The sequence below is a fragment of the Phaethon aethereus genome, assembly GCF_964289735.1.
Source record: "Phaethon aethereus genome assembly, chromosome: 5".
NCBI classification, from domain to species: Eukaryota; Metazoa; Chordata; class Aves; order Phaethontiformes; family Phaethontidae; genus Phaethon; species Phaethon aethereus.
In genome coordinates, this window is record NC_138579.1 from 67,389,535 (window position 1) to 67,404,300 (window position 14,766).

General features: G+C 38.3%; 1 protein-coding gene across 1 annotated transcript in view; it reads right to left on the reverse strand.

Annotated features, from left to right (window-relative positions):
• The window catches only part of PRMT3 (protein arginine methyltransferase 3), a gene marked incomplete at both ends in the record, with an annotated part of 67,641 nt that overhangs the window by 11,041 nt on the left and 41,834 nt on the right, over positions 1-14,766 (reverse strand). Inside the window, 2 exons of the mRNA XM_082000561.1 lie at positions 1,285-1,372; positions 1,576-1,626. Of these exons, the coding sequence (XP_081856687.1) occupies positions 1,285-1,372; positions 1,576-1,626 (139 nt within the window). The remainder of the gene's footprint in view (positions 1-1,284; positions 1,373-1,575; positions 1,627-14,766) is intronic.

A 14,766-nucleotide genomic window follows, 5' to 3' on the forward strand; every position in this document is an offset into this window, starting at 1 on the left:
ATTCCGTCCACCTCAATACTTCTCTACAGCATCTCTAAGCCTCTTGACCTCAGTTTCTTTCGCAGCATCAACATAAGATTTTGTATGTTTTCTCCCCATCTGTCTGGTCTATTCATAAACTGTTCATGTCAGGGCCGTGTATTACCATGAGTTTATTAACCAACCAGCAGAAGCAAGCCCCATTCCAAGGTTCCTCCCTTGGTCCTTTTAGTCTGTAAAGAGAAAAGGCCCTCAAAGATGACTAATTCACCATTGGGTAGGAGTTCAACAGTGCTGAGTAAATATCTAGTGGTTAAGTGGACAAAAATAAAAAATAATAAAAGAGCATAAAAATATAACTACTTCATTTCCTTCGATTATAAAAAGACTACGAGAGTCTGAAAAAAAGGTGCAGTTCTACAGGAATAAGAGGGCAAGACTTAAAATTCTTGGATGTCCATCCTCTTGCATGACTATCCTGTGATGGCCACGGACACATTTCTGTGTCTATCAAGCAAGGAATATTTGACTACTTGCATAGAAATGTATTTTTAAGACTTACCAAATAGAACTAATTAAAACCACTAACAAGCATCCCTTTAGCCTTCAAAACCTTACTTGAACAATTGATCATCTGAATTTTGGGTTATCCCTGATGACAAGAAGAGCCTTCAAATTCAAGGTGAAACACATTATGGTACTTATCCATTTTATAAAGAAAAAAAATTTACAGTGTATAAAAATAACATCTTCCATATTTCTATGGATGAAGCTCATGGCTGTGAATTCTTTGAAACTGTCTTCAATTTTCAGAGTAATCCCACAGTACCAGGTACAACACCCATGCAGATATTCCTGAGTCATTTAACAAATACAGCATGGTTCAGGAATGCAACAAAAAATCCCATGCAATCACTTGACAAACGTGATACTCAAGAACATTCTTAATGTTAAAATTAAGAGAATGGAAACAGCAGTGTTCTGGTCTTACACTTTTCTGCCTCAGAAATGCTTTGATAGAGAGGCGCTCTCATCAAAGTTACAGTATGGAGCTACGCAAGTATAAAACACATGCCCACTTACAATATACCTATGCAGACATTTTATGTCTTTTTAATATGAATTTTGTATGGCTAGGTATTTCCTGGTGCTCTGCCAAGACAAAATTCTTTAACAGCAGCTTAAAGAGTTATTTACTAGTTCTTTTTAACACTTAGGTAATTTTTAAAGTATTTTAGATGTAAATTTAATGGTAGCACCAGTCTAACACAACCGTTGTTGCACCACAACTGAATTTAAGTATACCTGCTTCCACAGGAATTGGTTTCTCCAAGAGAAAAACTGTCTGTTTCCAGTGTGTTTTGGTACACTGGGGACCAGTTGAAAACAAGACCTGCAATGGAAGAGTTCAAGAGTTTGATTAAGAACAACATTTTTGATATCACACCACATCAATCAATTACTAAACACACGTGCACATGAAGTGTTTGCTACAGCAAAACAGGATCATCGCCAAACACCCTGAGGCAGAATAAAATACAAGAACACCCTCATCTCTCAAAAACATTTTTAAAATGCATAGCGCCAAATACTCACCTTGTTGTGACAGTTCTTGTCAAAAAATATATCAAAATAACCAGCAACTGCCTATAAAAAAAAAAAAAAGAGGAAAATGCAAATATGATAAAGGAATAATAGTGACAAGAAAAAGCCTATCACGAATATATACATTTACTGAGATTTCTACTCCTTTTCAAGCCTTCACTAACAGGAACAAACTTAGATTTATACCTTCCAGCACGCTAGAAATCCTAAGACAAAAAAGCAAGCTGTCATCACACCTTTGTTCTACTCAAGAAAATTCAGTCCATCATAACTGCATTTTATTACACATTAATTTTTAGTCTGAGTTTCCAAAATAACCCACAGACCCTAACTGCAAGTAGAATTACGTATGAGGAAAGAGTCTTCCAGATGTGCAAGCCCACAAACATAAAATTCAGTGCCTGTCCTCTGTGGCTCCCATGACCCTCACTAAATACACACACAGTACGAGGGATCCCGCAAAACGTGTTCACTCATCGCGTAGCTTAATACTGTTTTCCCCAAAAACTCCCTGTGAACAGAGGCAGAGCATAACCAGGCAGGGACTGTTTTCCTTCCCTACTACTACACACACAGATAAGGAAAAAGATTCACAAGTGCCTTGTGTTGGCCGGTTCAGCCGTTAGTAGTTTCTAGTAGTGACTGTCCATAGGACTCCTCGGAACACTTCTGTCCCTCCTGCCATCCCACTCCTAACCTCAAGGAGAGCCCCTCTCTCCAGCACGGAATTCACTGGTGGGACTTTTCTTCCAGCTTCAAGAGGAAAAGAAATAGAAAATGTCCGCACACTAAACAGTATATCGACACTATTGGTTATACAATCGTCCAATATTGTCCTGCTTTTTTGACAAAAAGGCCTTGAGAGTCCCAGAAATTCAAAGAATTCAAATAAAGAACTGGAAGATGCTAACAGAAGACAATCAACTCCACAGTGTCACCTCCGAAATCCTGTCCATGCTCGTTCATTTGCTTTCTACTGTCTCCTGCAAAGAGGCTAAAGCAAATCAGACCGTGGGCCCAAGGCAGATATGCTTTTCTGTCATATGTCAGCCTGAAGAAATGACCCAGAATAGAGCTTTTGAGTAACTTCAGCTACAGCAGCTGGGGACTCTCTACCCCTCTGAGAGCAGGAAAGGATTCTCCCCTTCACACCAGCTATAGTACACGCAAACAAGATACACAGCAACTCAACGATGGCAAGCCTGTCACATGAAAACTCACTGCAAATAACTGATTATAACCTTCATCTCATGGCACTAATATTTTTCTCCTGCTCTAACTCTAGGAAGCTGGTTGTTCTGAATAGTTGCAAAGGACCAGTTCTGTGGCATGCCCTTCATATTGATTCAGAGAGAGACTGTGAAGAAAAAAAAATAAAAAAACCAAACATGCTTACAAAATTAAGGTAACAAACTGAATGGCATAGGGCTTCATCATTATGAATTATGTGATCTGAATGATAGCTAAACCATTCTGGTATCTTTCCTCTCCAGCCTAAAATCAGAACAGATTTAACCAACATGGTGGAGAACACAACGTGTTAAAGCAGTAAGCCTACGTTAAAGCACCTGTGTTAGCTTTTCAACTACGGGCACGCCAGAGAAGCCTGGCAAGTTCCAAATTCCCATGCGGGCAAATATTCTTAAACAAATGAACCAAGGAGACACTGAGGGACCTGCATGACAAATGAGTACCAGACGTCGGAAGCGGTGACTCTTCCATCCCTTAAGTCCTATCACTCAATGCTCAGAATCTCACTCCCAAGTGAATTACAGCCTTGTCTCTAAATACGCCTTTTTGAGTAAAGATTGAGAAGATTTTGACAAGGTTTTATTGACCCATCAGACTACTTTTTACTGATGCACCATCTTTTCTGGATGTCAGAGATCTATCAAATCATAAAAATATTTTTCTATTATCAGGTCAATACTGTTGATATGCTTACAAATAAGACCTAGGAAATGGTTACTGGAGAAAGGAAAACAAGGTTGTGACAACAAAAATGCACTGAGAATTGAGGGAAGAAAAACTGGCTTCCAGAGAAAATGAGACAGTCAAGCTACGTGTTGGACCAGAAAGCTGAAAGCTCCAAGCAGACATACCATAGCTAGGGGGGATGCAATTATCTATACACTTGGTAGCAAGAAATAACAGAAACACCCTATACACTACCCTGAGAAAACATCCCCAAATCAGCATTTTTTTGGGATCAAGTTCAGGCTGAAACAAACCTGCAGTTACAAGCAAAGAAACTATACCCTGCCATTTGCTGCCTCCTCTGCTCAGGGAAACAGGGTTTGTACACCTTCTGTAAATGACTCCTTAGAGGATCAATAGTTTCCCTAACTGAAACAACCTGAAACGCTGACTTTGACTATTTAAATCAAGAGGTAGGAACAGTAATTATTACACATCACAAAGACCACCTTATGCAGAGCTCCAAGGATTACAGAGTTCAAGGGGTTACAGAGAACAAGAGTTCTACATTGATCCATTAAATTCTTTTTGTTGCATTCTGAAGTGAGTATATGTCCTTCAATATCGATACTGAAATAACTGTTGAGCCAAAAGAAAAAAATACAGAAAATTATTTTAACAAAATAAATTCCTCTAGTCCCTAAGGATAAGCTCCTGTGAACAGGTTCAAGCATTCCCCAGAATTCCTCAAAATTTGGTCAGTTAAAACTGACCCCAAGTGGGGGCACCCCAAAACCAAAACACACACTCTCTAGTGAGCTACGTCGACAGGCAACCCCAGTCCTGCACAAATAAATAGAAGTAACATGCTTAAGTTAAATACATACAGGAGAGAGTTTGAATGATGTTTTGACAACTGTAAGAGCACATATTGCAATTTAGAAATCTAATGACTATCTTTTATTAATAGATTTTCAAGCAGTTTGTGGGCCAACTAAAAAAACCAAACTACGCGTACACACTTGGTTTGATGATTTTTGTTGGTGACATTGGTTACAACTATGTCCTTTTTTTTTTTTTTAAATAAACATTTTTAGGCAGGCTGCCATCATTTACCAACACTGCATTTAATCTCCAGATAGAAATCTCTCCCCTTGTATTTGAAATCTTGGGCAAAACAAAAAGTCTAGTATCAAACCCAGTAGTTACTGACCAGCTGCAAAATTTGCTTAATATCCACCATGGCAGCTATTCTACAAGCCAATTAAAGTTGAAGAAATACAGAAAGTGAAAACACACAAACCAAATATATACCACTTTGATGCACACAGCCCATGGCTTACCCTGTAAAACAAGAAACCAAAACAGAAGTTTCAACCTGCCATTCAACAGAAGCACAGCCCTTTGCATATACCTAAGTAATAAATGTAAGGTCAAGTCTATCCTGAAGTCTGCCAGTAACTGCAGCCTAAATAAATCACCTTCTTCCTTTCCCCTTCTTGATTTCACATAGAAGATTTCATGTGCTAGATGGCACGTATTCCCCTGCCAATCACACAGCACTTCAAAAGGCATTCAGTTTATCCAGAGTACACATTATTTTCATGAAGTAAATTCAGTTTTATTTCTGAAGAGATGTGTTATAGGAATTGGTAAATTCACCAGCTCTTCTCAAGGAAAGGTTGTTCCGTATGGTCCTCTATAGCATACGTACATTTATATGCTCATCCAAACACTATGCTATGCTTAAAGTTTTAAATATACTCTTGCCTTTTTGAGATCTTTCTCCTTCTGAGCTGTTTTGTCATATTTGATCTGCCCCAGGCCTAAGGATCTCATGCCAGCCATATAGATACCTATAGATTCATTAAAATGAGCACACCTGGCCTTCCTAAAACCCATCAGACTATTCTGTAGAAGAAAAGCAATCAGTAAGGACAGTCACGAGTCTCAAGGTTGAGATAGTCCCAGGACTATATTAAAGCTTGAACTGCTAAGTAGTTAGCTACCGGTACTGTTTTCTCCGTTTCCTTTAACAATTCATACCACCCATTCCAATACATCTGTGTATGAAACTGGACGTTCAATTAAGTCTTATCAAAAGAAATAAGCTGGGCTGCTTCTATGCTAAAATACAGGGAGGTGGCGGCACGCGGGATCTCTGCATAGGTCTAAGACCTTTTTGTAAAAAGCAAGCAAGCAGGAACCCAAGAAAAAGGGAAACCTCAAATTTTCAGTTAACCTTAGCCTAAAGGGTGGGCGGGCCTATGTCAAAGAAGAACCTTGTTCTTTACACCCAATTTAATGATTTCTTCATACCAGAAGAGAAGCTGACAGCTTCTTACAACCACCCAAACTTTGCTTTAAGCAATGTAGGAATTCAAAGAATAGATCATTATAGCCTTACTAGGATGGTCTGGTTTTAGTCATCTAGCACGGAATAAGTACAAATGTTAACAATTAATTCCTACCATGGCATTTTAAATCCAGAGTGTAGCTTTTTTTTTCCATCACAGCTCAATTTTATAAATCTTTTCATGTTCAAAGTAGTCAGCTATTCTAGGAGCAGCAAATGATTTAATTTTCTAAAAATTGGTCAAAGACACTGCATCTTTAATACAGAAAGTAAGTTTTCTTTGGCACCGCTTCCCACAGCATTCTCATGGAGAAACCGGCTGCTCGTGGCTTGGACAGGTGTACTCGTTGCTGGGTAAAACCTGGTTGGATGTCCAGGCCCAAAGAGTTGTGGTGAATGGAGTTAAACCCAGTCGGCAGCCAGTCACAAGTGGCGTTCCCCAGGGCTCAGTATTGGGCCCAGTTCTGTTTAGTATCTTTATCAATGATCTGGACACAGGGATTGAGTATTCCCTCAGTAAGTTTGCAGATGACACCAAGCTGGGTGGGAGTGTTGACCTGCTGGAGGGTAGGAGGGCTCTGCAGAGGGATTTGGACAGGCTGGATCAATGGGCAGAGGCCAACTGCATGAGGTTTAATAAGGCTAAGTGCCGGGTCCTGGACTTGGGTCACAACAACCCCATGCAATGCTGCAGGCTTGGGGAGGAGTGGCTGGAGAGCTGCCCGGCGGAAAAGGACCGGGGGGTGTTAGTCAACAGCCAGATGAATATGAGCTAGCAGTGTGCCCAGGTGGCCAAGAAGTTCAATAGTTTTATCAGTATTTATCCTGGCCTGTATCAGAAACAGTGTGGCCAGCAAGAATAAGGAAGCGATCGTCGCCATGTACTCGGCACTGGTGAGGCTGCACCTCAAATACTGTGTTCAGTTTTGGGCCCCTCACTACAGGAAGAGTATTGAGGTGCTGGAGCGTGTCCAGAGAAGGGCAACGAAGCTGGTGAGGGGTCTGGAGCACAAGTCTGATGGGGAGCGGCTGAGGGAACTGGGGTTGTTCAGTCTGGAGAAGAGGAGGCTGAGGGGAGGCCTCATCACTCTGTACAACTATCAGAAAAGAGGCTGTAGTGAGGTGGGTGTTGGCCTCTTTTCCCAGGTAGCAAGTGATAGGACAAGAGGAAACAGCCTCAAGTTGCTCCAGGGGATGTTTGGATTGGATATTAGGAAAAATTTCTTCACCGAAAGGGTTGTCAAGCATTGGAACAGGCTGCCCAGGCGAGTGGTTGAGTTGCCATCCCTGGAGGTATTGAGAAAAGACATGTAGATGCAGCACTCAGGGACATGGTCTAGTGGTGGACTTGTTAGGTTTACAGTTGAACTCCAGGATCTTAAAAGGTCTTTTCCAACCTAAACTATTCTATGACTCTATGTCACCGGCAAACTATTGAAGGATTCAAAGCTGCAACACAATTTTAGTTATTTCTCTTCTCAATGTTTTGTGAAAAGCTTTACATAAAACATCAGAATTTTTGCTTCTACATAAAGCAGTAGGAAGTCTTCCTTGAATAAGCTATGAAAAACTAACATCTCTGACTGCATCACAGAAGCCTATTTCAATACTCCCAAATGCAAGTGCTAAGAAACCCCAAAACCAAAACAATCATCACACCCACCCTTAAGTTGTGTTAATATAAGCCTTGCACCACTACAGAAATGATCTGGTACCTCACATCAATGTCTTGGGATTGGGTGGGTAAGTCAGAAGTAAAGTACACGCAGATGATGCTTCCTACAATTTTACCTACAATCACTAGTTCCGTATAATTAAACACAAAATCTCACAAATCTAAAAATCTATACAAATCAAAGTTGAAATACCTGATAATACAAAACTATCTGTAAAATTGTGGTTTTGGTTACTATCTTGTTAGGAATGTGTATCTTCCCTTAGATCTGAACTTTTTTTTAATTCATTACTTGTTAGTGGTTTTATGCTGAAATACACAATATGTATCTTTTATATTTAGAACATTTCAGCAAAATAATCCTGTAAAAGTGAAGTTCAAAACATTTTCCTTTCATTTCACTTTTGAACACTACCACAAAATTGCAGTAGCTGTAACAGTCAATCACGAGCTTCTATTGAATATGCAATACCACAGAGAGAGACATTTCCATTGTTTACAGCTTGAAGGAAGATTAAGTCCCCCCTTCTTGTAAAATTTAACACATGCAGCTAAGCAGCGAAATATAAGGAAAAAAAAAATCACTTACAGGTAGCATACTAGAAGCAATCACAGACATAAGCATATTAAAATGGAATATAGGACTTTCCAGATTTTTATTAAAGGCGGCATCCTTTTTACAAGAAGTCAAACCAAAGAAAAGGAGTAAGCAAGTAACACCACCATAAATTCTAGATGATTTTTTACAACTACTGCCTTGGGGTTTTTTGGGGATTTTTTTTGTTTGTTTTTTTTTAGCATGACAATAACAGTTATTTCTTCCATTGCAGCTTTCCTCCTTGTTTTTGCTCCACCTTTGACAGCTCATTTACAACTTCACCAACGACTAATCAGCAAGAACTTAAGCCTTCTCTGGAAGAACCCTGCAAGTACTAGGCTCTTGAATACCATGAAAGAGGAAAACAAAACTAATGACTTCTAAACTGGTGATAAATAACTAAAACTCTAGCCTGACACATGCTTTCGCCTCAAAGGATGTTAAGTATTAGGGAACGCTGCAGAAGTATTATTCTTCCTGTTCTCAAATAAATTGCCAGGAGAAAAGCAGAGCTACGAGGATAAAAACACCAATCCCAGAACAAAGTCTCCATATTTACCCAACAAACTAAGAAGGTTAAATAAAGAACTAAGAAAATATTTAGGAATAGATGTACATTACTGAGACTGCAAAGCATCGTCCTATAAAGGTCAACAAAGAGTTCACTCAACTAAGAATAATATATTCCTGAAATTACAATAGCAGTCACTAACTTCTACCTGATCTTGTCAAACCCAGGTTTTGATGAAGAGTTCATGTAAAGTAGCTTAAGGGTCTTCATCCATCACTGAGGGTTTCTAAGGTGTTCATGTAAACATAGGAAAACACCTGTAAATGAAGCACATCCTCCCAGTAAGATTTATTTGTTTTTGACATATTTTTCTCCCCTCCCAGATCAATTCTTTTGAGCCTGTTTTTTCCCCTATTTATTCATGTAACATGTACCAAATATGTTAAGATCACAAAAAGCTTCAACATATGTAATAGATGAATATTAGTACATATTATTTATACTCTTCCTCTTAGAGCCCTTCACTGAAATGGGAAGAGGAGTCTAAATTTCAGTTCAAACATATCTGAATACTAAGACTTCATTCTAAAGAAAATGGCTGGCTGTACGTGCAGCATTTTAGCAGGATAAAACAAATGAGACTGCCTGACTCCTCATGAGAACTCACAAAGGCAACCTTACCAATTCACTTAGGAACAAGGAAATTAAAAATTATCATCATCGCTATCACCTACAGTGAGTAATTTATCATTCTTGCTCTTCACTAGTATCATGTTCCAACAGTGAGTGGCTACAACAAATACAATTAGACAGCTGGCCACAGAAGTGGGAGATAATGTGCTTTTGATGGAGTTTATCCAAGCATGGAGATGGAATGTTTGTCATCCATGCAGCAGAGCTGCTGCACTTTTATCACAGGGAAAAGAAACCCCTGGCTATTAAAACCAAACAATTTTGTTTTTTAAAAAGAATAAGAATCTGGAGATCACTGCAGAGGAGGCTACCAATAAACAAATCAGCAGGACAAATCCTGCTTCGTGGCATGGTAGAGTATTCTTCCCTTTAAATAAGTAACGGGGCAATCAAGGTGTGTTTAACTGAGGTACCCAAAGGCAGGTTTCCAACTTTTAGCTTAAAAATTTACTTTCTCACTTAAGGTTCAAATTAAAGACTTATATGCTAATACTTAGTGTTGGCTCCCAAGTGGAAGATTTGACACTAAGAAATGAAACTGTCTAACATTTACAAAGATTCTAACAAGCAAAAATTTTTCCTTAGTCAAAATAATTTTCTCCAGTCCACTCAACTTCCTTTTTCCTCTTAAATGTTTTAATACATCAGTCACGTCCTCTGGTTCATTATCCTTCTTTCACCCCCTTCCTCCCTCCCACTTTTCATACACATCCCCTGCTCTTTGACAAGATCTCCTGGGAGCAATGAAGAGATGCTGCCATTTTCCTCCCAGGGGATATTGTTATTCAGCTAGGAAAGATCAACCTTGATGGACTCGCTGGGGAAATGCTCGCAAACAAAAGAGAAAGTTTGTCAATTGATTTCTACACTGAGGGTAATCACCATTATATTTTATCTCAAAAGCTCACACAGTGATCAACTTAGAACACAATTAATGGAATATTTTCCTAGCAGCATCTACTAACTGATATTAGCCAGATGTCTCATTAAAATCAGCAGTGACAAACTCTAGCTCTTTACTAGGAAAATGCACTTTTGCAGGCTAATTAAATTTATTTTTGGCCATTATCTTTGTAAGACTGAAATCAAGTCAACTTGCACTAAAAGTGCTTTGAAACAACTTCATATAATGATTCCATGCAACCGCTTCATGTTTGAAAATCTTCAATCTTTGAAAGCTAAAATAATGACAAATAAACTTAATGCTAAAAAAAGACTACTTTGTGGCAAACCACAGAAAGAATAAAATAAAAATCAAGAGAAACAATACATGCTCCAGAAAAGCCTTCGCTCCCCACAATGAACTTCTGAAAGAGTAAGGTCAAAGTTAAAATGTTTATTTTTGCTCAATTTTTCCATGTTTCTCAGGTTTATTGGGATTTTTTTTTTTTTCTCTAAACCTTATTTAATTGCTTGGACACCTGGAAGAAAAACCTATTTAGAGCATTAAGGATTTTTTAAAGGATGTGACTCCACAAAAGCATTACAGGATCATCTGCAATACACTTAAGATGCACCTACAGAGAGACGTAAGGTTGACCTGTTACGAGCATGACTTAATACTCTGGGGTTTTTTTTGGTCATACAAAGGTATGAGAATAATTTAAAATAATTTACAGGTGGAAGGACAGACAAAGGAGGTATGTATAATTAACACTATCCTCTTAGGTTTTGGGAACTGCATAGTTTTTCATTGTTTTGCACAAGTTCATCAGTAAGTCTGGGCATTTATGTCCTTAGTCCATTTATCTAAAACCAGAAAACCATTAGTCTACTACCTATTGAATCGCATGGTTTTCAAACAACCTGTAGTACAATTAAGTGGCACTATCACACAACCAGATAATTAGCCAAGAGGTCAGCAAGAAGGCGTGCCAAGAGCAAGAACAGTGATAATATCTAGAAAGAAGAGAAATATCTATTTCAGCACTTGCATTATCAGTTCTTGCGAAGTAAAAGCTTTGTACTAAGAAGTGGCAAAGCAAAATGCAGGAAATAAATAAAACCAAAGGATGAGAAAGAGGTGAGTGGCCAGTCCCAAAGGTTAGAGTTAGGCTTGAGAGGCTAATCTTCCTGTGCTCCCTCCAGCCAAAGAACAGAAAAAAGCTCTGTTCCTAACTCTCTCCTAGGTGAAACCTTCCCGCAGCCTTTACGAAATCCTCCCAGAAGTGCTCACCAGAACAACTTACATAGTTGAAATAGTGTGGGGAAATCAAGAAGAGGTCAACTTCCCTGTTGAGACTGAAAATAAACACAACATTTCAAACAGTATGTACTAAAGGGAAAAAAAAAAAAAGAGACTAAGGGAAAACTAAGGTCAGATTTTAGAGGTATTTAACATCTTATCACAGAAATGAGAAATGCAGCCTCTGGTGCCTGAGGGGTTCCTGGGTGTGTTCCAGGTCATAGTCAAAGGTAATGTGGTAATGAGTTGTTAAAAAGACTGCATTACGCCCTGTTACCACAGACACGCAAACAGGTTGATGGGAGGAAGCAACAGACCCCAACATGGCTCAAGCCTCCAGAGTTGTCAGCTGAAAGTTTAGCTCTTCAGCGATTAACATTACATATGTTGCATACTCCAACTAGACTAGGCCATAACTCTCTTCTCAGAGTACTTGCTAAATTACTTCCCATCCGTGCTAAGCTCTTGTAAAATCAAGTTCAGCAACAGCAACCATGCATTCCACGCTGCTGACATATTTCCATGTAAGAGTGTCTACCGTATACTCCTCTGAACCCACACAGTGTCTTGGAAAGAAGCAACATGGAAACCCACACCCCACAACTCGATGCCACAGTGCAAACTCGTAGCTGACCTGCAATAGGATCCACAAAACAACTAAGGTATCATCGTGCACCTATGCTTTCCACTTGTTTGGTTCAAGACAGACCATTTAACAGAGGGAGTCCTAGTTCTGATGGTTACTGCTCTGAGGTAAGCTTTGCTCTTGATGGCAACACTAGGAATAAGACAACCTAATCTGTCTTCACACTTTTATGGCACAGGAAGGGCTGAGAAAAAGCTGCTTTGAAGTGAACCTTAGGTTGTGAGCTAAAAAAGCTTGATGTATACAAGCATAAAGGATGGATTTCCAAATTGTTATTTTTGTGAAATATTTTTTGTAAATAAAGCAAAAATATTTTTAAATGGTTATATTTAAAAAATGCAAGAATCCGAACAGAGAAGTACAAAAAGCTAGAATTTTGGAAAATATCAGCAGCTTTCTCTTTCGGGGCAAAAAAAATGAAAAGACAGTAGAATAACAAAACACGGATGCAAACAAGGAAATCATCAAATGTTATTTTCAAAGAACAAATTGTAATCTTAAAGCATCTCCTCAAAAATTCTCAATATAAATAATGCACTTTTATTGTTCATTTACTGCAAGGTTAGGCAGCCTGATATGACGGATGAACTGTCAACCCCCAACTAAACTTGAACAATCCATCATAGAAAGAGTGGAAATTTCACTCAAAGTGTCAATAAACCTAAATGATGAAGGGCAAATCACTTTTACAGAGTTCTGATCATTTTTTAGAACCCACATTCACTGCAAAATTTCAGAAACGCTGTTCTTCCCCCACTTCCCTCCCCTTCTCCCTGGAAGTCATAAAATGCAGGTGTACATCTTGATTTGTAAGTCAATGATACCATAGAATCAGAGGCCAGAAGTGAAGTTTTTGTAAAAGACTAGTGCTAGGGAAAACAATGTTTAAAAAAAAAAAGCCTTTGTAAAGATTTCTGTTTAACTAATCAGTTATTCAAAAGTCACCACATTAAGAAAATTAACCCAGGGCTGCACTGGAGCTTGATCTGAAATCAAAGCTGCCCCTGCCCTGAAGCAACTACAATTACTCTATAATTCTATGACAACTAAAAACAGGAGATTGTTTTTTTGTGAATGCACAATAAAATACATAGGTTTGCGTTTAATAAAAAAAGTAAGGGGTTACTGTGTCTTTACTTAATTTGTTGATAATCGACAAATAATTATGAAGTATTTGTACACAGATACTAACTCACACTAATAACAATGCTTCAAATTATACACATGGGAAAAACTTCACTTTCTAACACCAAATTCTTAGGCATTGTTATACAGCACAAGCAGTGGCAAATGCAGCAGAATGAACCAGGTGTTACGGTGCTTGACGTAGGTATCCAAGATTTTGTTATTAGCTTAAGCGTTCACATTATACAGCAACATATTCTTTTGGTCCATACCAGAGGAAGCCTGCATCTCTTCCTCATAGACACATGTGAAAACCAAAGAAATCAGTTGTAGCAGACTTACTACAATATACTAATAATTAGCTACCAATTACCCATTTGGACTTGATTCTGTGATATGCTGCAAGTTAAAGCTAAGCATGAAACTCCCAGCAGAAGTATCCCAGCACACTGGACTAGAAAAGTTTTAGTTCTTACTACCCATCTCAGAGCTTAATACAAGCTTTTGTCAAATCTGATGACGATATTTTATTAAATTGGTAGAAAGCACTTATAATTGATGTTGAATATAAAAGCATATTACTGCAATGATAAAATCTGTACAAATCCGGTCATCCTGCCTTTGCTTATCATTCAGTGCTTAAAAACTCAATACGTTACTTTAATCTAAGCTACCACCAGACTCTCTCATCTGTACCTCATCGTTATCCTGACTGCCCAGCCTAATGGTAACACTACTAAAATCCTTCTATTTGATTCTTTTCTTAACTATTCCAACGAAGAAAGCAAGGTGTGCATCCTAACCAAGTCCAATCAAAAAGGTATCCTCAAGCAGATACCGATTTAAACACTTCAAAATATTCATGTCAGAATACCTAATTTTTTTTAGCTTTAAACACATTCATAACATCTTTATTACAGATGCCACTCACACCCTTACATGAAGTACATTAAATAAAAATACTTATGTATCATCCTTGACTTGTACTTCAAAAATAGAACACAAAACAAAAATCGCATGGGCCCTTGCAGAAAAATACGTGACATTAAGTCATCAAAAAAACAGTGTTTCTGTTTTCTCATAACTACCAGATCCTAAACGACCAAGAAAAAAAGCCTCAAAACGAATGTATATTTATGTAAATTCATACTGAACAATGTAGGCACAACTTCTAAGAAGTGTTTGAAAAATGCCCTAGTACTGAGTTTTTGTTTAATTCTCAGCGCAGATGGCGAACTTTTTTCTTTTCATATTGACTACTGTTTGGTAGACAAATAACACTCAAGTGAGTGAGATCACACTCAGATTTGCTGATGTTCTTCACTCAGGTCAATGCAGCATAGTCTGTAACACTAAGATGAATAAGCTTGTGTTTGCTGTACTTATAACTTCCCTCCAATCAAATTCCACAGCCTTTCTAGAATATAGTGTTCTTTTGAATATAAGTCACATCAACTTACATAAAGTAAAAATACT